This window comes from Hyperolius riggenbachi, chromosome 2, assembly GCF_040937935.1.
Source record: "Hyperolius riggenbachi isolate aHypRig1 chromosome 2, aHypRig1.pri, whole genome shotgun sequence".
NCBI classification, from domain to species: domain Eukaryota; kingdom Metazoa; phylum Chordata; class Amphibia; order Anura; family Hyperoliidae; genus Hyperolius; species Hyperolius riggenbachi.
In genome coordinates, this window is record NC_090647.1 from 212,076,027 (window position 1) to 212,103,203 (window position 27,177).

The 27,177-nt window shown below is 43.3% G+C and overlaps 1 protein-coding gene across 8 annotated transcripts in view; it reads left to right on the forward strand.

Annotated features, from left to right (window-relative positions):
- ATP11A (ATPase phospholipid transporting 11A) overlaps nucleotides 1-27,177 on the forward strand; it is a 230,613-nt gene that overhangs the window by 148,332 nt on the left and 55,104 nt on the right. For all 8 annotated transcript variants that reach the window (XM_068268061.1, XM_068268060.1, XM_068268064.1 and 5 more), the window contains exons 13-18: nucleotides 9,384-9,557; nucleotides 12,053-12,216; nucleotides 13,937-14,008; nucleotides 20,292-20,365; nucleotides 25,204-25,307; nucleotides 26,619-26,800. In XM_068268061.1, coding sequence (XP_068124162.1) covers nucleotides 9,384-9,557; nucleotides 12,053-12,216; nucleotides 13,937-14,008; nucleotides 20,292-20,365; nucleotides 25,204-25,307; nucleotides 26,619-26,800 — 770 coding nt within the window. The remainder of the gene's footprint in view (nucleotides 1-9,383; nucleotides 9,558-12,052; nucleotides 12,217-13,936; nucleotides 14,009-20,291; nucleotides 20,366-25,203; nucleotides 25,308-26,618; nucleotides 26,801-27,177) is intronic.

A 27,177-nucleotide genomic window follows, 5' to 3' on the forward strand; every position in this document is an offset into this window, starting at 1 on the left:
GAACAACAACATCAGAAATCCCATCATGCTTTGCACAGCATCGGCGGAAAAATGCCCGGGCAGTTTTCTTTGATGGGGAGGAGCTTAGCTTCTAAGCAGTTAAAAATTAGGCTTGAGTATGAAAAACAAAGTTCTGATGCTGTGAACCTGTTAAAGAAACACCAAGCCTTTTCAGTGCTGCTGAGTAGATTTTTAGTCTGGAGGTTCACTTTAAGTTACCTCCTCTGTAGTTATTTTCACATGCAGTTAATTAACAGCCTGTCTTTAACTTTAGTATTCTGGAGTTATTTTAAGGATTGAAACGTTAACTTTAAGCCCAATCTACACGATTCGATTCTTTGTACGATTCGATTATGATTCGATTTACGATCCGATTAAATCCGACATGTCCGATCGGGATTCAAATTCAATTCGATTTGCCATTGTTTTGAATTGATTCGAATCCTTATCGGACATGTCGGATTTAATCGGATCGTAAATAGAATCGTAATTGAATTGTACAAAGAATCGTATCGTGTAGATTGGGCTTTAGAGATCTCTCCTTAACTTAAAGGGACGCTATTAATTGACATGTTTTTTTCAATTGAGATAGGAAATGTTTGGGAAGTGCTGTAAGTGTCTGTGCATAAATCTGAATCCTTATCTCTCTGTTTACTGTTATCTAATCCCTTTCCCACTTTTCTGATGGCAGTCTGCTGAAATTCTGACAGCAGACTCAGCCATGAGGGGGGGGGGGGGGTTCCCTTCACAGTGCATCATTAACTCTATGTGTACAGAGAGCCCAGTCAGAGATAGAGATAGCCCGAACGGTTCGCCGGCGGTCGGGAACTGGCGAACTTCTGTGGTTCGTGATCGCGGAGAACCGCAAACTTTTTCGGAAGTTCGGTCCGCCTCTATACTACATCATTAGGGTCAACTTTGACCTTCTACATCACAGTCAGCAGGCACATTGTAGCCAATCAGGCGACACTCCCTCCTGGAGCCCCCCTTATAAAAGGCAGGCAGCATCAGGCATTTCACTCACTCGTGTGCCTGCAGTAATTAGAGAAGGGAGAGCTGCTGCAGAGAAAGCCATTGGGAAAGCTTTGTTAGGCTCTTGTAGGCTTGTTAGCTTGCTCCTTGCTGATTCTTATTGCTAAAAAAAGCACCCCTAAACAGCTCTTTTGAGAGCTAATCTTGTTCTTGTGATCTATTTTTTTTTCTTGTGGCCCACTTGCATTAAATACAGCCCTGTCAGTCAGTCGCAGCTGGCCTTTGGCCCCTTGGTGGCAATTCCTACTATGCCACTGCCAGGCCCAGCACATTCAGTGACTACCTGTGTGTGTGACAGGCAATTGCACATTTGTAATCCCAATCACTGTACCTGTTCACTGTTCAGTGAATCTACCTACCTACCTACGTGAGAGCACGCATTGTTAATACCACTAGTCATTGCACCTGTTCACGGTACCTGTGTGTGTGTGTGACAGCTGCACATTTGTAATACCAATTACTGCAGTGCATACCTGTAACCTGTTCAGTGCACCTACTTGACCGCAAGCAGTGTAATATACCACCAGTTCAATCTTAGCTCCTATGAGTCTCACCTTTGCTATCACTTGACAAGGTAGCAACTCCTGCCAACAATATAATCCACTTTGTAGAAGAAGGCACTCCACAGGCTCCAAACTTGCGTTTGACTTCTTTATTCGAGCAACTGCACACACTACATGTTACGGGTACTCTGACCCTTCATCAGGTGTAACCACCCACCACCACACCACCCCTTATATAGGACCACCCACAAGAAGTACAACCCCCTGAAAGTCCACAGGAAGTCCTACATAATTAATTGCATTGCATGTGACATAAAATTAATATGTACAGTATCCAAATCCTTATACAGGGAACTACTATACCGTCTACCCTGCAATAACAAGATGAGGGGTCATCCATTTCCCGCAATTTATAGAGGCCCACATTAGAATTCTTTCCTGTAAAGAATTAAAGGAAACATTCTTGTAAAAAATTAAAGGAAACATTTGAAACTCACATTTTCATTTAGTCCTCTAGGATTCACAAAATCTAGTTTCCTTATCCACTCAACCTCTCTGCGGAGTAATACCTTCTCCCTATCCCCTCCTCGTCTAAGAGGGGGGATGGAATCCACTACCATCCATTTCAACTGAGGCACTGAATGTCCGGCTTGATTAAAATGTCTAGCCACAGGGACATTCTGTTTGTCAGGATTTTTGTAAAAGTCCGCAATGCTCCTTCTGTGTTCCTGGATGCGAACTTTTACATTGCGGGTGGTCCCCCCTACATACACCAGCCCACAGGGGCATTTTAAAGCATATACAAGTCCCGTTTGCATACAAAATTGGCAACCGTCCGGCCTCTTTAAAGAGAGAACCAACCTCTGAATCTTTCTGTAGGATAGGCCAAAACTTACACACTATCCCTCTTATTTTTCTAGAGAGATGACTATAGTGTAAAACAAATGGAATTCTTTTGGACTTTTTGTTCCTACTCTTTCCTGAACTCAGCAAGGACCCAACCTCCTCCACTCCACCTCTCACTTTGAGCAGCTCCTGCTCCTCTGCCCACAGCAGCAGCCAGGTGTCCGTGAGGGAAATCTTTGAGCGGAAAAAGGCAATGTCTGCCAGTCACCCCCTTGACCTGCGTCTGACAGCTGGCTTGGCAGAACTGTTATCCCGCCAGCTGTTACCATACCAGCTGGTGGACTCTGATGCCTTCTGAAAATTTGTGGCCATCGGGACAACGCAATGGAAGATACCAGGCCGCAATTATTTCTCAAAAAAGGCGATACCCAAACTGTACCGTGAAGTAGAAAGGCAAGTGGTGTCATCTCTGGCACACAGCTTTGGGTCAAGGGTCCATCTGACCACGGATGCCTGATCTCCCAAGCACGGTCAGGGCAGGTACATTACTTACACAGCCCATTGGGTCAACCTGGTGACCGATGGCAAGCAGGGAGTATGTGGCTGTGCAGCAGACCTAGTTGTGACACCTCCACGGCTTGCAGGCAGGCCTGCTGCCACCTCCTCTTCTTCTCCTCCTACTCCTCCTGCTACATCCTCTTCGCTGTCATCCTCCTCCTCCTCCTTGGCTCAGTGGCAGCGCAACTCTACTGGTGCTGCGATCTCCTCTCCAGCTACACAGCCCCAGCTCCCAAGGCCTATGCTGCCTGCCAGGTACGACGGTGTCACGCCATCTTAGACATGTCTTGCCTCAAAGCGGAGAGTCACACTGGAGCAGCTCTCCTGGCTGCTCTGAACAAACAGGGGGGTCAGTGGCTGACCCTGCACCAACTGGAGATCGGCAACATGGTGTGTGACAACAGCAGCAATCTCATTTCGGCTTTGAATTTGGGAAAGTTGACACATGTACCCTGCATGGCACATGTGCTCAATCCCGTAATCCAGAGATTTGTGTGTAAGTACCCAGGTTTACAGGACGTCCTGAAGCAGGCCAGGAAGTTGTGTAGGCATTTCAGGCGGTCTTACATGGCCATGGCACGCTTGGCCGATATTCAGCGGAGAAACAACTTGCTGGTGAGGCGCTTGATTTGCGATAGCCCGACTCGCTGGAATTCGACCCTCCTGATGTTCAACCGCCTGCTACAACAGGAGAAAGCCGTCACTCAGTATCTCTACAACTACAGTAGAAGGACATGCTCTGGGAAGATGGGGATGTTCTGGCCGAAGAACTGGACACTCATGCGAAATGCCTGCAGGCTCATGGGGCCGTTTGAGGAGGTGACAAACATGGTGAGTTGCAGTGAAGGCGCCATCAGCGACTTGATCTCGTATGCCTTCTTCCTGGAACGTGCCGTGCGTAGAGTGGTGGATCAAGCTGTGGATGAGCGTGAACAGGAACAGTTACAGGAGGAAGAGTTGTGGGATCAATTCTCATCAGAACCAGATGTTTCCTCAACACCTGCGGCAGCACAGAGGGGGGAGGAAGAGGAGGAGGAAGAGTCGTGTGGGGATTGGGAAGAGGAGTCAGATGATGAGGAAGGTGTTTTTTTTTTTTGAGGAGGAGGAGGAGGCAGCAGGCATCGCAGGGGGCTTGTGCTGCTCAACACTCCAGTGGTATTGTTTGTGGCTGGGGGGAGGAGGAGAACTTTCCTGACATCACTGAGGTAGAGCAACAGGAATTGGATAGTACGTCTCTATCCAACTTTGTGCAGATGGCGTCTTTCATGATGCCCAGTATGTTGAGGGACCCCCGTATAAAAAAACTCAAGGGGAATGAGCTGTACTGGGTGGCCACGCTACTAGACCATCGTATAGGCACAAAGTGGCGGACATGTTACCAACTCACCTGAAAGCAGAAAGGATGCTGCACATGCAGAACAAGCTGGCAACTATGCTTTACAGTGCTTTTAAGGGTGATGTCACAGCACAACGGGATAAAGGTACCACTGCCAGTAAACCTTCTCCCATGTCCACGCAGGCAAGGACAGGATGCTCTAGCGATCTCATGGTGATGTCGGACATACAGACATTCTTTAGTTCAATGCCTCGACTTAGCGCTTCCGGATCCACCCTCCACCAACGCCTCGACCGGCTGGTAGCTGACTACCTGGCCTTAAGTGTGGATGTAGACACTGTGAACAACGATGAACCCCTGGACTACTGGGTGCGCAGGCTTGACCTGTGGCCAGAGCTGTCCCAATTTGCCATCCAACTTCTGTCCTGCCCTGCCTCAAGCGTCCTGTCAGAAAGGACCTTCAGCGCAGCTGGAGGCATTGTAACTGAAAAGAGAAGTCGCCTAGGTCACAAAAGTGTTCAGTACCTCACCTTTATCAAAATTAATAAGGCATGGATCCCGGAGGGTTACTGCCCGCCCAAAGACTTAAGGCCCATACACAAGTCGGATTTCCGCGAACGACGGGTCGTTTGAACGTCCCGTCGTTCGCCTGCTAAATCGGGCGTGTATACAGACTATCCGACGTGTGTATGGGCCTTAAGTCAGTCCCCACACACAGCATCTCTTCCTGCACGCCGTGTGACTGGCTGCCTGCCCCAAGACTAAGTCGGTCCTACTCCCCACACAGCATCTCTGCCTGCAGGCCGCTTGACTGCCTTCTCCGCCACCACCAACAGGGTCCAGGACGCCAGGCGGATTCCTGAATTTTTAAGGCAGCTGCTAGCAGCGGCCGCTATAATCATTTTTCTGATGCGTGTACATGCCTAGCTAATTTTTCTGGCTGCCCTGCAGCTGCAACAACAAAACAAAAGGCATGTACATGTGTCAATTCCCCTTCATGATCGTTACCTTGCCGCGGTGAAGGGGCTTGCGTATCACAATGAAGCAATGACCGCCGGCTATATGAGTGTGTTGGGGTTGGGGGGCACACCTGACCCAAGAAAATATAATAAGGTCGTTGCTTCATTGTAGACAGACCAAATTCGATCAGCTGGACACTCACTGTTGTTCTGTCATTGAGCTACCTCAGCCCGACCATATGGGCTTGAAAACCGCCTTCGCCTGCACTCTGGCCATGATGCGCACCAGTCCAGGACGGCCGTCACTACACAAACAGCTGTTTGCGGTGCGTTACACAGTGAGTTTGGTCTGTCACTGTGAAGCAGTACACTAATTACACTCCCTGATTGATGTATACACATGCAAGATGTTTTAAAGCACATCAGGCCTCCAATTTAGCAAAACAGTGTGATTTCTGCCCTTAAAACGCTGCTTTGCGTCAAATCCTGATTTTTTGCCGGGGAGTTTTGGCATGTATCCCACTCTGCCATGCCCCCCTCCAGGTGTTAGACCCCTTGAAACATATTTTCCATCACTTTTGTAGCCAGCATAAATGTTTCTAGTTTTCAAAGTTTGGTGTATATTATGTATTAAAGAGAACCCGAGGTGTGTTTAAAGAATGTTATCTGCATACAGAGGCTGGATCTGCCTATACAGCCCAGCCTCTGTTGCTATCCCAAACCCCACTAAGGTCCCCCTGCACTCTGCACTCCCTCATAAATCACAGCCGTGCTGTGAGGCTGTGTTTACATCTGTAGTGTCAGTCTCAGCTGCTCCCCCGCCTCCTGCATAGCTCCGGTCCCTGCCCTCAACCCTTCCCTCCAATCAGCAGGGAGGGAAGGGATGCAGGCGGGGACTGGAGTTCTGCAGGAGGCGGGGAGAGCAGCTGAGACTGACACTACAGATGTAAACACAGCCAGCTCTGACAAGCTGTTTGTCAGCAGCGTGGCTGTGATTTATGAGGAATTGCAGAGTGCAGGGGGACCTTAGGGGGGTTTGGGATAGCAACAGAGGCTAGGCTGTATAGGCAGATCCAGCCTCTGTATGCAAATAATATTCTTCAAACCCACCTCGGGTTCTCTTTAAAGCAAAAGTGTTTGTGCACTTTGTTCCTTTCCAAATACAGTACTTGGTTCTTATAAAGTTATAGGTGTATCCCTGTGATCTACAGGTAATGGTGGAAGTAAGCATTCAGGGGTTTTCCCAGCCTATTTACAATTTAGAAGAAAATAAAATCTTAGCTTTTATAGCAATAATCACAGTCTTTTGGGTCTACATATAAAAGAGCGAATTGTTGAATTGCATTCACTTCATATTCATTTCTGGAAAATGTTACAGTTTATTCTACATTTTTGCCTTATAGGACCACTCCAGCGAAAAATGGAAGCAGTCAGGCAGAACCAACAGGTTTTGGACTAGTCCATCTCTCCTCATGGGGGATTCTCAGGGTTTTGTTTGTATTCAGAAGCATTTCCTGAACTGCAGTTTACCTGCAAAAATAGTAAGCTACAAGCTTTACACACACACACACACACACACACACACACACACACACACACACACACACACACACACACACACACACACACACACACACACACACACACACACGCAAACAAACATGCACACTCACTTGCACATGGTTTTGTCACTTAGACTTAACAACTGCCATTCAGGAAATGCTTTTGAAATCATAGAAAACACTGAGAATCCTCCATGAGGAGATTGACTAATCCAAAAGCTGTTGGTTCTGTTAGATTTTAACTGCTTTCTATTTTTTGACAGAGGGGTCCTTATAGCAGAATTACTTGGAAGACTAAAGCTATGACCCATGACAGCCTATTGAATGTTAGCATTCACTGTCTACTAAGCACTAGAATCTAACGGATTGGTTCAAATTGCATTCCACTTTATATTCCTCTAGGTTTTTCACATGAAATATGTACAGTGCATCTCGTGTGCTTATGAAAAGCTAAAACTGCACTTACTCATGTCATAGAATATTAACTGACCACCCATGTGACCAGCTTAGAATTTTCACATCTGCTTTGATATGTGTCTACTTGGCCATATCATTAAAAGCAGCTGGTGTTTGTTTACCATCATGGATGTTGTTTGTAAAACACTGGGACTTTGATATCAAGGGGGAAATGTATGTGTGGGTATAATTAGCACCTTCTGTTTGGAATCTCTCTAATAATTGCACTGCTGCGAATCCCCTTTGCTGTTCATAATAGTAGGTCTTTCTAATTTCAAATTACAGAGTCACAATAAATCATTGGAGAAAATGTCTGATTCATTTTTAAGTTAAACAAATAATATATAATGATGTACATTAATATGTTCATTAAGAATGAGCAAGGTAAAAACTAATCTTGTATATTTTTTGGAACATGGGTAAGAGTGAAGCTGGTTACACATTTCAAACAATTGTCACCTCAACTGATCAGTTGTAATTAATCCCAGCCAAGTAGCATATCCTTTTGTATGGAAGGGGTTGGGCATCCCTCTGCAATGAACTCTATAGGATAAAAACAGCAGTTGGGCAAGAGCAACACAACTCTTATGGGAGGCCGGTGACACCTGCACCCATATGAACCAAAACCTGTCTGGATGACCTTCCGGAGAGCTAAAAATCACTGAAGTCCATAAGCAAGCATGATTGGGTGGAATCTGCTGCAGAAAAGATCTTAAACTTGTTTATGCACTGTCCCAAGCCTACTGAGAACTTAGTTGTGTTACTGCACAGTAACTCTCACTTATAACTAATTAAAGGTCATAAAACTCAGAGGGCAGGAGTAGAAGGGGGCGATTTGTCCATAGCTTTACACTGCATTGAGCAGTAAAGCGCCTGTGGTTCATAGATTTTTGCTAAAATCTGTCGGGACTGAACATGTCATGTAGGAAAGGCTTTGAACATTATTTTTTTTATCGAATTTCGGTCCGATAGAGAACGATTGGATTGGCACCGTGGATCATGACTGACCTAGATACGAATGATAAGCAGCTTTTAATGTGTTGAAAATTTTGTATCTAATAAAGTATTTACATTTTTTTTTTTTTAAACAAAAATCTTCTGTCGTTATTGGTACATATACCCCACAGTAAGTTATCTTCCTCATTGTTTAAAAATGACTGACCTAGCGTATGGCTAGCTTAAGTGGAAGTTGGCTAGGCTTTGTTACCTGGATTAAGTAAAATTATCTTTGTAATTCTTCACTATTACCCAGTTAAGAACTAGCAGGAAGTCCTATTTGAACACTGGGCTTACATGAAAGATAAGCCTTTGGATGCCATAATGTACTTCTCCCTTTTACCACTTGAATCTCTGCTTGTTTCAACGGTAAGCTCTTTCCCCTCCCTATTCAATATTCTAGTGCCAAGGCCTACACTGGGCACTAAACAGCTGGCACTGAACTGTTATTTCAAATTCTGTGCTGATGTTCTGCCTCACTGGTCCAGAATGAGCACACAGATCAGATACATTGACTCTGGTATGACTCCACTGGCTGCATGTCTGTGACTCAAAGACAACTAAAGCCACATACACATGCTCAACAAAAGTATTTTACTATAAACAACTTTAAAACAACTACGATTAAAAAAGTTGGAAAGATACGTCTTGGCGTGCAGATACAGTAACTATTATACACACAGAACAACTTGACAGACAACTTGACGAACAACTGCATATTTACATATTGTTACTCAACTGGCGAACGACTAATATGTTCTAGTTAGTAATGGAAGTCATTTAAAAGTCATAGCAGACTTCTATACACATTGCCATGTTGGACACAAATTCTCTCAGTTGTTCGTCAAGTCAATCCAACAGTTGGATTGAAGTCTTATCAGTTATGTGAACAATAGCAAGCAACTTTTTTTGGTTGTTCAACTTGTTTCACAACAAAACTTGCTTAATAATTGTGCTGTATAAAAGACCGCTGTATAAGAGACCGCTGTTGAGCGTGTGTATGGGGATGAAGATGGCAGCCTCTGTATTACTCTTACTTCAGGTTCCCATTAACAAGTCAATTGTTTCTGTAAGGATGTACAGTTTTCTATATCGTTACAATGTTATTTACATTCTGACACTTCTTCATCAACAGGTAGAGTATATATTCACTGATAAGACTGGAACATTGACGGAGAACAATATGGAATTCATTGAGTGCTGCATTGAAGGTCATGTATATGTACCGCATGTCATCTGCAATGGGCAGATCCTTCACGACTGTCTGGGCATTGACATGATTGATTCATCTCCTGGAGCAGGAGGAAAGGTATGTCTGCCATCAATAGACTCATTTCTACAGCATAAAATTCTGAGGAATTGGAAAATGGGATATTAAAAATAATTTCCATGTATTAGGATGCTCTTCGGGACATTCACCAGGGCAGACCTACAAATGAAGATGTTGTTTTATGACTTTCTTGATATTTTCTGTCATGGTTTTGCTTGATTCTGTGAGCAGATAAATTGTACAAGTAATCTGTGACTACTTACAGTACACTGCAGTTTCATGATTCATTTGACCCATTTAAAGTGTCTGGTACAGAGCTTATGTTTGGTCCAGCTGATCACCAAAGACTATTAAGAATACCCAAAATCTTTGCACCACTTAATACTCCGGTTCTCCCATGAAGTAGGGGGAATCACATGCTTCAGGGAGCCAAGCCAGCATGTTTCCTGTGTACACACACAGCATTCAGAGGCTGCCTGTTAGATGCTTTGGTTACTTAACTTCTGTGGATGCGTAAACGTCCTGGGATATCCTTTGTTTGTAAAACAGGGCTCTGCTAGGAGTTTGCATAAGCCTTGAAACGGTCACTGTTTCTGACATTCTGTAACTTTGAGTCACACTCTTTCCCCACACACACTGATCAGGAATGATGAGTGAGCAGTCACACTTGCCTACTGAACACCAGCGATGGGCAGGTGCGATGACTGCACTTTGGTTGGGGGGATAATAAGCAGCTCGTTGGCAAATTTTTTGTATCTATAATTCCCACTGACATCAGTAATGATACGTCGGGACAATTGTTGCAGTTTAAATGTTGCGGATTGCTATTTGTCATATGTGGAGTATTTATTGCATTTCAAATGTATGGGGGGGGGCATCCTCCCAATGATTGCTTCAGGCAGAAAAAAAAGTCTAGAACAGACTCTATCAATACTGATAGAATTTCAGCAAAAATCTGGTCAGGTATTGCCAATGCAGTGGTAGCTATCTTTGTACGTTTCAATGCTTTTTGAAGCTATGGGAATTCTATACCCTACTGCTGGCCTTTCCCCACCATGCTCCCAGTGCACTAAATGCAGTATAGAATGGATATGGATCAATGTTTGCTCAATAAATGAGACGCACAGCAATCAACACATCCTTATTTCGTAATAAATGTAATTGGATTTAATGTTTTCTTGAATTTAATGTCTAATACATTTACAAAAATGGTGTATCCTATGCGAGTCTTAGGACAGGAAGCAGAATCGATACATGATCACAAGATCAAGACTAGCCTATTACAGGCTTAAACATCACTTACATGATTTAATCAGTTACATGCTTATCAGTCCACTCCCAGAATTCATATAGAGCATACTGATTATAGCTACTTACTGTTCGAGACACAGGCCCCATGATTTTTAGTATTACATAGTGTGAATTAAATTATATTTACTAGCATCATCACTGTATATGTTACCAATTCTTTCTCCTAGTTTTATTATCTTTTATACCATTAATCTTTACTCTAGTCTCACGGCACTCCCAGATTCAGGTACCCACCCAATCACTATGTGCACAGAGTTTGTATAGTCTCTCCATGTTTGCACAGGTTTCTACCAGCACATCTGGAAACATAGGTTAATTGGCTTCCCACTAAGAAATTGATCCTAACCTACATTATGGGTGCTGTAGCAGATTATGACTGGGGTATACACACATGATATACACACAGCTATGGTGGCTTTCTGGGCACACTGTAAATGAGCTGTGCTCTTCTTAGCTTAATTTATTAACTTTGGCTGGATAGGGTACTGGGTAAAGAAAATCATACTTACCTGGGGCTCCTTTCAGCCTCCCGCAGTCTATCAAGTTGCTTGCTGTTCTCTTGGTCTGCACTGTTGTGCCCCCAACCAAAGCCCCCAACTGGCTTAGCTATGGCTTCTGCGCATACCTCCTCTTGTGCTTGCCCAGCCAGGTCATTCTGTGCATGCACAGTTGCAAGGTTTACGAACTTTGCATGTACAGAACACTACCAGGCATGGGAGCACAATTAAGGAGACTCGTGGTGGGGACAGTGCATTCAGTGACAGCAGCACAATGCAGCAGACCAAGAGGACAGCAAGAGGCCTGAATGACTACAGGGACTGGGAAAAGCCCAGATAAGTCAAGCTCAATTTTTCCCACGCTGAAGATTTCATTTAAAGACATCACCTTTGACATAGGATACCATGTTTTGGATCCTAATTTTAGTCAGTACCTATTCAGTAAGGAGTCCTAGGGCAAGACTCCCCAACACTCCAGGGTGGCCTACTGAGCACACCCTTACTGGCTGCATCTCTCAAGCACTTTCAGTTCATCAGGTGAAAAGTACTGTACAAGTGTTAACATTTCATTGTTTGAAAAATTACTAAGCTAATGTCTGTTGTAACTGTGTTTAGGTCTGGAGCTTCTGTAGCTGCTTGAAATTATGTAATGACAATTCTGTGCTCTGTCTGTGATATAAAGCTACATTTTGGATGTCTAAGAATTGTAAATGTTTCTGTTCTCAGGAAAGAGAGGACCTGTTCTTCCGTGCTCTGTGCTTGTGCCACACTGTGCAGGTGAAAGATGAAGATAACGTAGACAGTGAAAGAAAATCAAGTCTGTCAGGGAAATCTAGTGTGTACATTTCCTCTTCGCCAGATGAAGTAGCTCTAGTTGAAGGTATACAAAGGTAAGTCACTAAAATTAAAATTAATTGGGATTATAATAAGCAATTAAAGGGACATTATAAAATGTTTTAATATTTCAGCAAGTATCATGGCAGAATACTAGCCACTAAATTGAGCGGATTCATAAAGTAAACCTGTGTTCAACTGCTTATGGAGTGAGGCATGATGAGAAACATGGGTACATATAGTCCTAAGTCTATTAAGAATTCGCTTGTGTTCACTTTTCATTTTTATCAGTGCTTTGTGCACACATGTGAGGTAGCTAAACTGCAGTCAAATGCAATGGAAACTCTGCTGAAAAGTAAATAGAAGTCAAAACTCTTTCACCTGGCTGAACAAAAAAGCTCAAAGCCAACTCTTTATTTTTGTTGAGAGCTGAATGTCAGATTGACATGGCTGCTGTGCACACTTCAGAAATCAGATTTAAAGGATATACGAGGCGAATTACTGTAGATAAACTAGCTTTACTTACCTGGGGCTTCTTCCAGCCTCTAGTGGTCACCCTGTCCCTCACTATGGCTCCGGTCTTCTCCTTGCTCCAGTTGGCAAGCTTAGAAGTATCGCCAACCCCCAGCGGGTTAGCATCCTCTGCATATGTGCATGAGCGTACTACACCTGCGCAGTACGCTCCCGATGACATGTGTGCATGGCGCGAGCCCATGCCCGCGCATGTGCTGAAGTCACTGACCCGCTGGGGCCCCCCATGGTCGCTATAGGTACGCCATTCAGACTGAAATTGTTCAGTAGATGTTAAATCTTAACATTGTGGCCTATGACTTAGACTGTGTTTTAGATTTTGGCCCCTTACGGGATTGAGTTTGACACCCCAACTATCGATTAACTTTTCAATTGAGATAGGAAATGTTTGGGAAGTGCTGATAAGTACTGGTGTATACATTTCACTGGCAACCTCTTTGTCTACTGTTATCAAAATACTTTCACAAAACTGACGGCAGAGTGAACCATGAGGGGAGGGGGAATTCCCCTCACACTTCATCTGTTAACCCTGTGTGTAACTCTGGGTGTGAGAGAAAGCTCTCAGCAGGTCCTGTGTCTCTGACTGAAGTGTGTGAAGAGAGCAGAGGAAATGTAACTTGTTATAAACATTTGTAATTGTGACACCACAACTTTTCATACTTTTTTTGCTTTCAGAAAAAAATACTGTAGTCTGATATGCAACACTGGCTGTGCATTGAAGCAGACACCCCTTCTGCAATTGATTTGTCCCAATAGAGCTAAATCCTACACACAATGAATTAAAGCTTTTGCCTCTGATATTTAACATGAAAAGTAGAAAAATGTTTACACAGCTACTTAGACATTATTTGTGCATTGTCATTTTAGAACTCTTGGTTTAATAGTGTTCTTTTAAGTAGCTACTGATATGCTGCTACATCCCTGCCAGTAAGATTCACTGCATTCTGCATCTCCCTCTGCTGTATACTTGCAGCCACAAAGCAACCCACTCACAGCAATGTAAATGTTCCTTTGTAGCTCGTCAGTGTAATGTCACCTGAACCTAGAAGCCCTCTGTCTCAGGGTGACCTTCTTTGCCCCCAGTACAAAGCTATTCATAACCCCATCTCCATTAATGCCTTAACATCATTGTCTTTATTTTTTTTCTGCCTTCAATATGTTAATTGCATAAAAGTTGCCATTACTTACTAGGTCTTTGTAGTGATCTCAATGGGACATCATGACTATTATTTTTTTTCGTTTCAGACTTGGCTATACATTTCTGAGACTAAAGGACAGTTTCATGGAAATCTGTAACAGAGAAAATGAAATTGAAAAGTACGTTGGAGTCAGCAGATTAGCTGCAATGTTCTGTTATCAGAGAATTATTACCTGCAATGATTAAGAAAATAAAAGCCCTAATGAAAATACATTGATAGGGCTGTTACTGGACATCTAATTTTACAGTTCTGTGGCTCTGCACCGGTGATCCATGTGGGTTTTATAGCTCGTGCTCAACAGGAGAGATGAATTTTGCTGTACGTGGCTGACTCATTCAGAAATAGAACCTCATGAATCTAGGTTAAGCTGCTAAAGCATTTACCACAGAGACATTAATACGCCATCATGCCGGATACTGAGTGAGCTATAATTCCCTTCCATAGGAATACACACACATACACTGCCATACACCATTGGGAAGTCGGGCATGGGAAAAAGTGATCACACAAATGGAGAAACCTTTGTCGATCTCTACTGTTTCTGGTAGAGCCAAGTGTTTTTTGGTGTGGTTGCTCTGAGGGCAGGTGGATGTTTCTAGGCACTGGTTTCCCACTTCCATTGCCTTCTTTAGTCATATTTAGCGATTAATTCTTCTTTCCAACAAGGACCCTATCTGCCATGGTAACAGTATTGTCTCCCATGGGTGTTCACAGGTTATGGGATTGATCCACTATGCAGTGGCAAAGTTGCCATGTTCAGGCAGCGCATGCCAATTTGATCATTACTAACGCCTGGATAGCACCGTCAGTTAACACATTAATGCCACACACATACCATGGCAATGCGCACATTGCTGTGGTAACGCACATTACATTGCGTGTTACCATAGCAACAGGCACATTAACCCGGTATCTAATGGGTGGTGCTCCACTGGTGTTAGTAATTAAATTGCCATGCACTGCCTGACCACTTTACTGTTGCATAGTGCATCAGGCCCTTTGGATCAAACCATTATGGTCAAGGTCTCTTTTACACAAGAGGCTGAAGGCAGTGAATTGACTGCCTGTCAGCTGCTCCTGTGTGCTGCCTAGGTGCTTGCTAGTGCGTCCGCTGACAGACACACAGCTCAGCATCCTATGTGAAAGAGGGCTGATAGGAATCTGACAGTTTGGGCTTTAAAGGGGATATAGTGGTAAAATCACACTTCCCATGAATTACAGCGCAGGCCAGCAATACTACTTAACTACATTGTTATTGTGTAACTTTCTTGTCGTGGTTAAAAGTGGTTTGTCCTGTGCATCAACTTATTAAAGCTGTGGTAGTAGACTAAAGGCCTGTACCCATTACGTGATTTCTGCCAACTGGCAATTGTTTGAGAGAGTAGCGATTCTTTCTGCGACCTCAGGATGTGGGTACAGACGCATGATTACATGAACGACGTTTGGTGATGTGCGGTGATAGCAACCATCACGACGGATCAGATCTTTAAAATCCTCAACGACTCCTGCGCAAAGTGCTGAAATTGTTGGACCTCCCAGGCCTGACGGGTGCTGTCACGTAATGCTGCATGATACCGCAGGTAGGAAGATGGATCGGGGAACCTCGTTTGTTGGTAGGCTTCGCTGTGAGGTTCCCCAATCCACCTTCAGGTGAGTATTCAGCTTAACAGAGAGAGAAATGGTAGGTTTGGGCAGAGCTCACTGTGCACAGGTATGCATTGAATATTGTCACATTCACAAGGAAGTGTGACACTGCTTAGGTTATCATTCTGTCAATAGCACATATCTGATTGATATTTGGGACTTTCCTTTGTAAGACATTTTTGTGATATGATCAGCATAAGGTTGAAATGTTGACAAGTCCTAGATTCTCATTCCTGGAAAAAGGGGAAATTATTATCTACGATCTTCTAACCATTTTCTTACCAGGAAGAAAGTTTACTATGAGGCTGCTTGTGTTAAAAACCTAACACAGGATATTTTGTAACAGTTACAAGATTTATTACGAGCGTGGAAATGTATTTCAGCTTGCACTGTCAACCCTTTACTCATTAATGAAATTTAAACTGCTCTGTCTGGCATACAAATTCATCCACCATACCTCACATTTGTACAACTCGTCCAGAGATACTTTCCAACCTGCTCTCTCCACTCCTCCATCACTCTATGGTGTCCTCGCATCACTTGTTCACTCGAGAGGCCGCAGGACCTCTCCAGAGCAGCCCCAACTCTATGGAGCTCCCTCGCCCATCAGGCTCGCCCCACCTTCAACTCATCCAAGCAGTTTAAAGACACATCTGTTCACCATCATCTACCCACAGTCATCATAGCTCTAATCCCCTCCCTTGGATTTAATATAATAACTGCTTGCAGTGGCGTCACTAGGGGGTGCGATGGGTGCGGACTGCACCAGGTGTCGCCAGCAGAGGGGGTGACATCAAGCTCCAGGCTAAGGGAGAGTGGAGTAGGCTATGTAAATACAGAGTAGGCTAGTGCCTGATGTGCTTCCCCCTACTGCTCTTCTGCCTTCAGGCTGCCCTGTGCTGAGCTAATAATGGAGTTCAGAGGCCACTAGGGCCACATGGTGATCATATTTACATTACAAGCAATGTTACTACCTGGTGAGGTTGAAGGTTCATAAGGTGAGAGACGGGTGACACCATGAGTTTCCGCACTGGGTGCCACCAACCCTAGTGACACCTCTGGCACCGCCACAATATGGACCAACAGAAAGACTAATGTTAAATGTTTAAAACACCTCCTCCATGTACTGACAGTGGATTAACTCAGCAGCTTTACTGAGCTGGCGACTGCTGCACCACTGCAGATGTCTGAGATTCACTGCGATGCTGAAGAATACGTATTGCAGCACGGCCAGTTCAATTGGTCGGGTGATATCGATAGTTAAAATACTAGCAGTAGGAGAACAGAAGCGCCAGCAGGATAAAAGTAGATAAAACCTTTAAAATTTGCTAGGAGGAAGTGGTGGACTTACCTCCATAAAGCAGACACAGAGGCGCTTCACATGCTATATCCGAATTGCTGTTGTTGTCTCTATCTTATTGCCTGATGAAGCGGGCTTAAGCTTGCGAAACGCGTTGCATCCCTGGGATACTTTACAATAAATGTATGTATTTATCTTCAGATAGTTTTTCGTGTCTGCTTTATGGAGGTAAGTCCACCACTTCCTCCTAGCAAATTTTAAAGGTTTTATCTACTTTTATCCTGCTTGCGCCTCTGTTCTCCTACTGGTATACTGAGTCCACCCCTGGGTGGAGGGGTGACCTACCCCTTTCTTTCCGATCTACAGAGATCGACTTCTTTATCCTGAGTGAGGACAGGTTTATTCTCCTCACCTGCCTACACAGTGGTTGCCTAAGTGGTAACCCATGTTTGTGAGTATAATTGTTTCACTTCTCATTATCCAAAGTTCCTGACATACTACACCATATTGGGCTCTTGGTTTCTCCCTCTTTGATAGTTAAAATACTGGTAATGGAATATAATCAATACTTTACAATAGATTTATCCAACCCCCTAATCGCCCTCCCTACTAATGGCTAATACTAACCCCCAAATGATGCTTATATTAACACTAGCCTCCCCTCTAATGTTTAACACTAAACTCCCCTCCTAATGTCTAACACTAACCTTCCCTGATAATGCCTAACCCTAACCCCCCACTCCATACCCCCCACGCCCAAACAACTGAACCACAGATTGTTATAGTAGCCAATCGGCTACTCTAACTAAACCCTACGTAGTAACCCATCAGCTACTTCTGTAGCCAATCTCCTACTAGTAGCCAGCTGGCTAGCTAGTATCGGTGGCATCACAGGCCCAACTCACCACTACATCAGTGCCCAATTATCAACACTTGCCAAACTTTTAGATGGGGGTTTTGGTGTACTGACTGCCAATTTAAAGTAGCAAATCACCCTCCCTGTATACATTTATGTAAGTGTGCTGAGAATGGCTTATATTCCATTTCTAGGTACTTGTCTATATATATATATATATATATATACATATATATATATATATATATATCATCTAACGGCTTACAGATTTTTTTTTTTTTTTTTTTTTTGTGAAACACTTCTGAAGCTAAACAGTCCTGAAATTTTGTTCACATGTCCAAAAACACAGAGTTCAGCTAATCAGGTTTCAGGCTCTATGTGTGGAGCACTGTGTGCTGATGCCCTGATTGCATCACTTCCACTGTTCAGACTGCAAGAAAGCCAGCATAGTGCTAAAATTGGACATACCTGTGTTTCAACAGCAGATGACATAGGCTTACCTAGGGCTTTGATTCTAATGAGACCCCAGTAACCCATAAGGGATATTTGGTTGGTAGTCCTAATGGGCAACAGATGACTCTGCTGCTAAGGTCTCTCATGTACAGTGGTCTCCCAGGTACAGAGCTAGCCAAAATGTAGTTCTTAAAGAGTAACTGTTAGGTATTAAATACAAAATTAAATTTCTAGTGCAGGCTGTTACAATAGTCAAGAGGATGCTAACCAGGCAAATCCTTAAAAATCCTTTAAAATCAATCTTACTGTGCTCCTTCTCTCCCCAGGCCCGAAGGCTCTACGATGGTACGCAGACTAACACAGACGCAAAAGAGAAGTGACATGCTATGCTGTATCAGCCTGATTGGCTAAAGCCTCTGTCACTCACCTCTCTGCGCTGTGATTGGCCGCCTGCTCTCCCCTTCACTCTCTATGTTTCAGCCGCGTTAGTGCGCAGGGAGGGGGGCCAGAGGCTGTCTCCTGTCACTGTCCTCTGCCCCCTCCTCCAGAGGCATGTGGGCTCCCTCTCTGCTGCATCTGCCTCCTGCAGAATTCTCGCTCTTCCCCTTGCTGCATATTGGGGAAGGATAAAGGAGCTGTACACAGACTCCCTGAATAATGGTTCCAGGTGCTGCAGTTCCCTTCTATACTCTCTGCACTGCCTCCGATGGTAGTGCAGAGAACAGATGGGAATGCCAGCACTTGGATACATTATTAGGTGAGTGTGTGCCCGCTGTGCCCTGAATCAGTGCTGGGAAGAGGGGGATGCGGAGGGGGGGATTCTTTAACCTGGAGGGCACAAGATGGCCCCTGCCAGGAAAAAAATATAAATTGAAAATTAAAAGAAACCAAAACGTGGACAGTGCAATACATCTCTTATATAAGTAGAGCAAGCATTTATCTACTTACATATGTATTTTTTGTGAGGGGCATATGATGGCTAACAGTTGTTCTTTAAAGAGAACCAGAGATGAAGCAACCTCATGTATTTTACCTTATAAATCAGTGGGAACATGACAGTAAACACCTAATCTGCTCTTTGTTACATTGTTCTCTGTTTAATTTGCCTGTTATCACCTCTAAGATAAGAATCCCGACTAAGCAGTCGGTCTGGCTTTGCTACAGAATAATTATAGCTGAGACTGTGTTCTTTGCTGTCTTCAAGTCCAAGCCTGCCCCCTGCTGGCTTTGCTCAGGAATCATTATAGCTGAGTCATTATAGCAAAGCCAGACTCAATGCTCAGTCCGGGATTCTTATCTCAGCTAGATAACAGACACTTTTAGCAGTGAGGATGGAACAGAGAGCATTGTAAGTGTTTTCTCTAATGTTCCCACTGATTTCTATGGTAAAATACATGAGGGTGCTTCATCTCTGGTTCACTTTAATGTAAACAATGACACTGTTATGCAACAGAATATCCAAGCAGCTCAGGGTGACACTAAACCACTAGGAAAGTATAGGAGACTAAAAGAGACCGAAAAGGCCTCCTGCTAAAAATCAATGCACAATGAAGTATGCCTTCTTAAAAGAAACGTTTTTTTTCGATAATTAAACTTTAAGTGAGCAACTGTTGTTACCCACAATGCATCACTACTAAATATCATCACTACTTCAGGGGCTCTTTATGCCCCTGAAGCCAGGCTTTCATCCAGAACAGCTGGTGTATAGCAAGCCTATTGCTTATACATTTTACAGAGCCACATCAACCCAACATGCAGCCTGTTTCGGACCACCAGCTAAGAGGTCTTGGGGAATATTTGGATAATAGAATAAAAATTGTACCTATCTTTTTCCCTGAGATAATCTAGCTTTAACGTTGTCAGCATGCGTCTTCCTTCTCTTGCCTCAAACACACAAACATGAATGCCTGGTGACCATAGCGCTTATGTTTATGCTTAGATTGATTGTAAAGGCATATGTAGCAACAAGAAAGAGTGTTCAGCCTTCCTCTGGAGTCTGTGACCAGATTTAGCATGTGCATGAGTGATTCTACTGGCCTGGGTCTGTAACTGACATATAAGCTGAAAATGTATACTATAAATAGTTCAACATTAAAGCGGTTGCTAATTGTTAAGATCATTTTCCTTTTTTTCCCCTTGCATTCTCAGGTTTGAGTTGTTACAGGTGTTAACATTTGATTCTGTGAGGAGGCGGATGAGCGTCATAGTAAAATCAGCTAAAGGTAGATACCGATGTCATCACCATCCGGTATTGTGTTTATTTGTACTGCAGATTCCATGTCTATTTTATCTGTACTGTGGATTAGAAAGAATGTAACAAAACATGTTGCTTGACTGCAGGAAGTTGATGGGTATATAAAGGAAATTCTTCTGTGCCCGGGGACTTAAAGGTGTGGGAGAGTGCTGATCTCACCCTGACACATCATTCCAGAAGACTTTAGTCATATGGCCACACAGCTGAAACTGTACATATTATACCTGTATTGTCATTTTATTATGATATTGCCACCATTAGAAAACCCAACACCTCAGCTAAATAGGGTAGCCATGCTAACTGATGAGCAAGCAGTGATTAGAGAATCAGTGTAATCGCCATTTTTCTTGTGCTTAAAATCTGCTGTTATTACTATTCTTAGTCATTATCTATTATTATTATTATCTATTATTCTTGCCTATTATTATTTTGTTGTTTTTTACTATACACATGCAAATTGTTTTCTGATTATTACATACTGTTTTCCTTTATTTGCTATGATGAGAACAAGTCCACCACAGGTAGCTGTTAAAACAAATACATTATAAATTATAACTTCCAGTACAGAGAGAGTCAACTCTAGAGAAAAAAAAATGCTAAGCTGCATATTATACTGTTGACAAATAGCAGTGCATAGCTTCACAGCTTGTAGTCACATTAATTCTGCTATGACAGCCGTGCGACAGATTGACAAGTATGACACAATGATGTGTTCATTAAACTGAAATGGAAGGCTATAGGAAGACATGCTGGATATGTATTCATGATGTTTGAAACTAGGGGAGGGGCATGGTCAGGGCCAGGAGAGGGGGTGTTTAGGGCCAGGAGAGGGGTGTGATCAGGGCCCGGAGAGGGGTGTGGTCAGGGACAGGAAAGGGATGTGGTCAGGGATAGGAGAGGGGTGTGGCAGGATTCCCCTGCATAGGACCCAGCAATTCTGCTGTTACAGCAGTGACATGATAAGGGGTTTGCCTAGAATGCTGCTTTGCCACCATTTCCATATTTTATTACTTCCTCAGGGCAAAAATCATTGCTTTAACACTTACCGTGTTGTATCGCATTTCGCTACTCTCTCCTACTGCAGCTCGTCACAATAGCCATTACAATATAACATGACACAATGGCTGCGATGTGTTGCGATGCGATGGAAGTTCTCTGGGTAACGCAGAAGCTGCGGTGTGTTATCATGCAGCTTCCGCAGTAAGTTCAGTTCCCAGAAGTGCACTGAAAGTTACTTTTTTTTTCCCTCTGTTTGCAACGCTGCTGTAAGCTGTGGTGTGGCTTTTCAGCTCTGCTACGGTGCACAGTGTGTTGCAATTGTTCCAAATCACACTGCTCCAGTGAAAAAGGTTCCTAAGCACTGAGCTCAGTCTTTACAGTAGACATTCTTGTTAGGGCCTTTGCAGTTAGATGATAGTGGAAGAACAAGATTAAATAACAGGACAGAAAAAACCCGCTCCAGGCTTGTAAAACGACTGTGCTAGATCATTTTCAGAGTGGAGATTCAGATTATTACAGATCCATATTGTAGAGCGGTCCTCTGTATAGTGGACCCTGGTCACTGCCACTGCTGACTTTTTTTCCCCAGTTCCGCCACTATCATAGTTATCCTGTGGCTTATCCAGAACACATAGGCTGCAGGTGACGCCAGAATACCCAGTTTGTGTATGCCTTTGAATGTAATGTAAAATTATAGTCAAACAAATAAAGCAGCCCAGATTATAGCGAGGCATCAGCAATTATATGTTCTAAAGTCCTACCTTTTTAATTGACTGAGGGGGTTTATTCACAAAACATATTTCATGAATTATCTCACCTTACTTAACTCTACTTATCAAAACAAACCTGCCCTCTGCAGAAATACAAAAGAAGGAAACGGAGAGGGCACCAACCTGTTCTGTGTACCATGAATGTGTTCACAGCAAACTGGAAACTAAAGATAAGGGTGGCAGCTCCAAACAGCTAACAGCCAGGGGCGTAGCAATAGGGGTTGCAGAGGTTGCGACCGCATTAGGGCCTTGGGCCAGAGGAGCCCCAAAGGGCCCTCCCACAACTACAGTATTAGCTCTCTATTGGTCCTGTACTCATAATAATCACTTCTATAGATACTTTGAATAGTAGTAATCATTAACAAACTGTTCCCCATCCCTTTCTTGCACCTTTGACACTGTAGTTGCCATTGGCAGGTGTTGGTGCGCCGTATCAATTGTTATATATAGAGTGCTTGTGGGGCCCCATGTAAAACTTGCATCGGGGCCCACAGCTCCTTAGCTACGCCACTGCTAACAGCTGCTCCAAGTAAAAAGAACGCTTGCTCACAACTTTCAGGTATGGACGGCTAGGGCAAAGACACCATGTGCTATGCTTGCAGACTTGTCTCCTACCCATATACTACCTGCCACAATGGGAGATGGGGAGCCTGCATGCATGCATGAGCACAAGGTGAAAACATCTGTAGACATACATTTGCCGGCTATGGCCCGTTGTCTCCATGGAAGCGCCAGGCACCACTAGTACAAGCGCTATGTTGTAACTTCCAGTTTGTTGTGAACACATATACAGCACAGATAGGTGCTCTCCAACTCCTACTGTCTTTTACCGCTTACAAGATTGCAAGTTTGAAGCTCTTATGTGTTCCATAAAGTGGCAAGGCTGGTCAGATTCAGCTCGGGGTTGCCTTGAGTTTGACAACCGTGCCCTAGAATAAGTAACAGCATAAAGTGTCATTTTATTGTTGAATCTCCCAATTCTTTTTAACTTGGGGAGACCTACAATTTGTCACTGTGGGTTGGCTAGTTCAAAGGACAGGTGTGATAGTTAAAGGACACCGCTGCCTGGTCCATGATCTAGGGCCTAGGTTCTCAACATGCGGTACGCGTACCCCAGGGGGTACTTCTAATGGTTCCAGGGGTACTTCGGCTTGATATAATTAACCAAGTATAACAAATTTAGAGTTTTTAGAAAATGATAAATCCTATATTAACAACACCAAATTAGTATTTTAGCTAATTAGAAGCAATAGTAAATGCTTGGAAATTGTTTAGAACCAATTATTATGTACTATGATTAAACATATATTTGTCAAGGGGTACTAGAGATAATGTTTACTATGGCAGGGGGTACTTGGTGAGTACAGGGATTTAAAAGGGGTACATACCAATAAAATGTTGAGAAACACTGATCTAGGGAAAGGGGGAGAAAGGCAGCCATTAGTTGTGACATGATACTAGTAACATGGAGTGACTAGAGAGGATGAACAAGTACAATGAAATGGATAAATACCTTGTTTTCAACAAGGAAGTGCACTAAACATCGTTATTTCTGTGACGTTGCTCAGTTGCTTTCTTTATTTGACTGTAGTTCAGCTCTAAAGCAATTCTGAAATGGTGTGATAATAGAAAAGCAATGATCATTTCAAATGGCTATGGCTGTCCATAGAGACCTATCTGATCAGCCTTAGTAATAGCAGCAGTCTGACAACCTTTACCTTTATTGTTATAGCTTTATTCTTAGTAATGAACATTGTGATCAATTAGTAGCTGGAATATTTGCAGTCTGGAATTAGATTTCCATGAGCACAGCTCCATCTGGGTGGAAGGGACTATGTCTACTGCAGACATTGTACACAAAGCTTGGCAGTGTTCATAACACAACGCTGACCCCCGCACACACATACAGAGTGAGCTGCTCCTCCATAAGTGAAGGAAAGGCAGGAGCATCCCAGAGAGATAAATATGCATGTATAGTAAATGCAGCATTCAGGCATGCACTGCTCGATATATTGATCCTGTCTGAAGGATTTACACTGTGTACCTCTGTGCACTCACAAGCAGGAAATTCTGACCTTGGGGTAGATAGCTATCAGGCAGCACTGTTGAGGGTAGACAGTGATTTAAATACATACGTACATGCCGTTGACAAGTGCTCACTTTGTTTTATGGGCTCAGGCAAATGCAGACATGAGGTTGTTCTATATGGCAGTGTAAGCAGCATTGCATTGCCTTGCATTAAAGGGTACTTTAAGTGGAATTTAGCATAACTAGGTGTGTGTGTGTGTGTGTGTGTGTGTGTGTGTGTGTGTGTGTGTGTGTGTGTGTGTGTGTGTGTGTGTGTGTGTGTGTGTGTGTGTGTGTGTGTGTGTGTGTGTGTGTGTGTGTGTGTGTGTGTGTGTGTGTGTGTGTGCGCAAGCGCAATTCCTTTTTTCTGTGAAGGGTGACAACCCAGTGTGCTTGCAGTGAAAATAAGTCTGCTGGCTAGTTCTTCTTGATAACTGAAAAATTGTCATAATGCATCTGTGTGACTGCAACAAATATTCCTGACTGCTGCAAAGAGATAAGTTCAGTAAGTCATTGTTACACTGTATAGGATCTGAATAAACTTTAAAGGAAAACTGACATGAGAGGAATATTGCGGATGCCGTATTTATTTTCATTTAAACAATACCATTTGCCTGGATCTATTTGGCTGCAGCAGTGTCTGAATTACACCAGAAACAAGCATGTGGCTTATCTTGTCAGATCTTACAGTAATGTCAGACACCTGATCTGCTACATGCTTGTTCAGGGGCTATGGCTAAAATATTAGAGGCAAGAGATTCAGCAGGCTAGCCAGGCAACTGGTACTGATTAAAAGGAAATAAATATGGCAGCCTCCATATCCCTCTCTCGTTTCAGTTGTCCTTTACGAGCAGTAGTCACGCCGGCATATTGCTAGATGACTTATGTTCTGCATTGTTCTCCACTGTCCATCAGCCTTACTTTTAAATCAACTTCATTGAGAAAGAAATAACATTAATCGTTTCCGCAGGTGACATCTTCCTGTTTTGCAAAGGAGCAGATTCTTCAATATTTCCCCGAGTCAGGGAGGGGAAAGTGGACCAAATTCGAGCCAGAGTTGAACGCAATGCAGTGGTAATATATTTTAAAATATTACTGTTCATGTTGTATAAAATGAATGGATCCATTCCACTAAGCAACTAAGACTAGTAGGGTAAAGACAGTCTAAGGGCAAATGAGTAGGTCACCTTTCTTTATCTTATATACTCAATCAAAGTCACTGTCAAAGGATGCAGATATTTCTAGGCATGTTTCTTCTCATTCAGGACAACAGTGAGCATGTCATTTGTACACCATTCCCTGACCTCTGTTGACTGAACAGAGTGGGAGTGAGAACAAGGAACAACAACAGAGCTCACAGCACCTGCTAGGTTCAAAATCCTGCACATAGGTGCTTGGAATTAGTAATTGTCAAGAAAAACTGGTCAGTGGAGGTGGGGGCATGATTTGTGCTCATGGTGAGTGGCAGCATGCCAAAGAAGAGTCAAAATTATTCTTGTAATGACTATTTCTGTTCTGTAAGCTGAAAGAAGAGATTATATTTGTAGAGAGATCAACATTACGGAGGTGGGGATTTCAGTAGTGCAGGAATAAAACAAATCAGACAGGAGGTATGTCAATGTCAGGGTATGAAGGTATTGCCACCATTCTCATGCTGTTTATCCATATAACTAGGTGAAGGCATGAATCACATAAATATGTGTGCTTTAAGGAAACAGGGGGAAAGAGAAATATGGAGGCCCTATTGCTACGCCACTGATTCCCTTTAAAAATGCCTGTAACTTGGCTGTCATGCCGATGTCTTCAGTAATTCTGGATTCAGCAATAGAGTTACATATATGGTCAGACATACAACTAGCTGCTTCTATCACTTAGAGGGACAGCTATAAACTACAGATCTGCTTTCAGTGTGGTCTCTGTCTGCACCCACCGACACTTCAGACACTTGCCCTGTATGGGGTATTTGAGAGCTTGGTAAACCTGAGAACATTTCTGGGTCAGCTAAACTTTTGGTTATGTTTGGCGTTTTATCAAAGTTGGACATCAACTCTAAAATTTTTAAAAGGAAGTTCGGCAAGGGTATCTTCTCTATTCCACTCATTTCAGGCTTCTCTTACTTCGCAAGTCCATTGGCAAGTACAGTATTTCCTGTATTTGTTTTACTTTGCATTAGGTTGTTTGACTGGTGTTACAAAAGGTATTTTTACTTTTTGTTTTTCTTTCAATTAATGTGTATCATAAAAAAAAAATTCTCGTTCAGTGCCCAAGGAGAATTACAAGCTGAATGTTTTAATGAATGAGTCTAATACAATCTGAAACAGAGTGCAATGTAAAACCTCTATGCGATTTCCAGATCACTGAACCAGTTCATTTTCCTTATTACAGGAAGGTCTGAGGACTCTGTGTGTCGCTTATAAGAGGTTTTCTCAGGATGAATATGAAGATGTCTATAAGCTGCTGAGGAATGCACAACTGTCTCTCCAGGACAGAGAGAAGAAGCTGGCCGAGGCTTATGAACAGATTGAGCAGAACCTCATCTTATTGGGGGCCACAGCAGTAGAAGACAGGTTCAGTTTGATCTTACTCGAGTTCTGTCTATGGGCATCTGCCTGCTCTTATCACATTTAAATACAACAAGAAATTTCTTTTTAGATAACGTGGAAAGGGCCTTGAAGCTGTTTTGGGTCTTCTTTACGGGTCAGATAAAAATGGTGCAGGAGCAGCACCGCTAAAAGTTGTGCAGCCATAGGTGACAATACTGATAGGCTCAATTAGCTATTCATCGGGCACCATAATGACCGTGTATTGCCGCTAATCGTGGCCTTTACTATTGCCAACTATGGCGGCAGTTGGATAGTTTAGGGGGTTAGGAATGAAGTACAGGATAATCTCGTTATAATAAATTCTGGTATAAAAAAACATTTGGGTATAGTAAACTACTTCT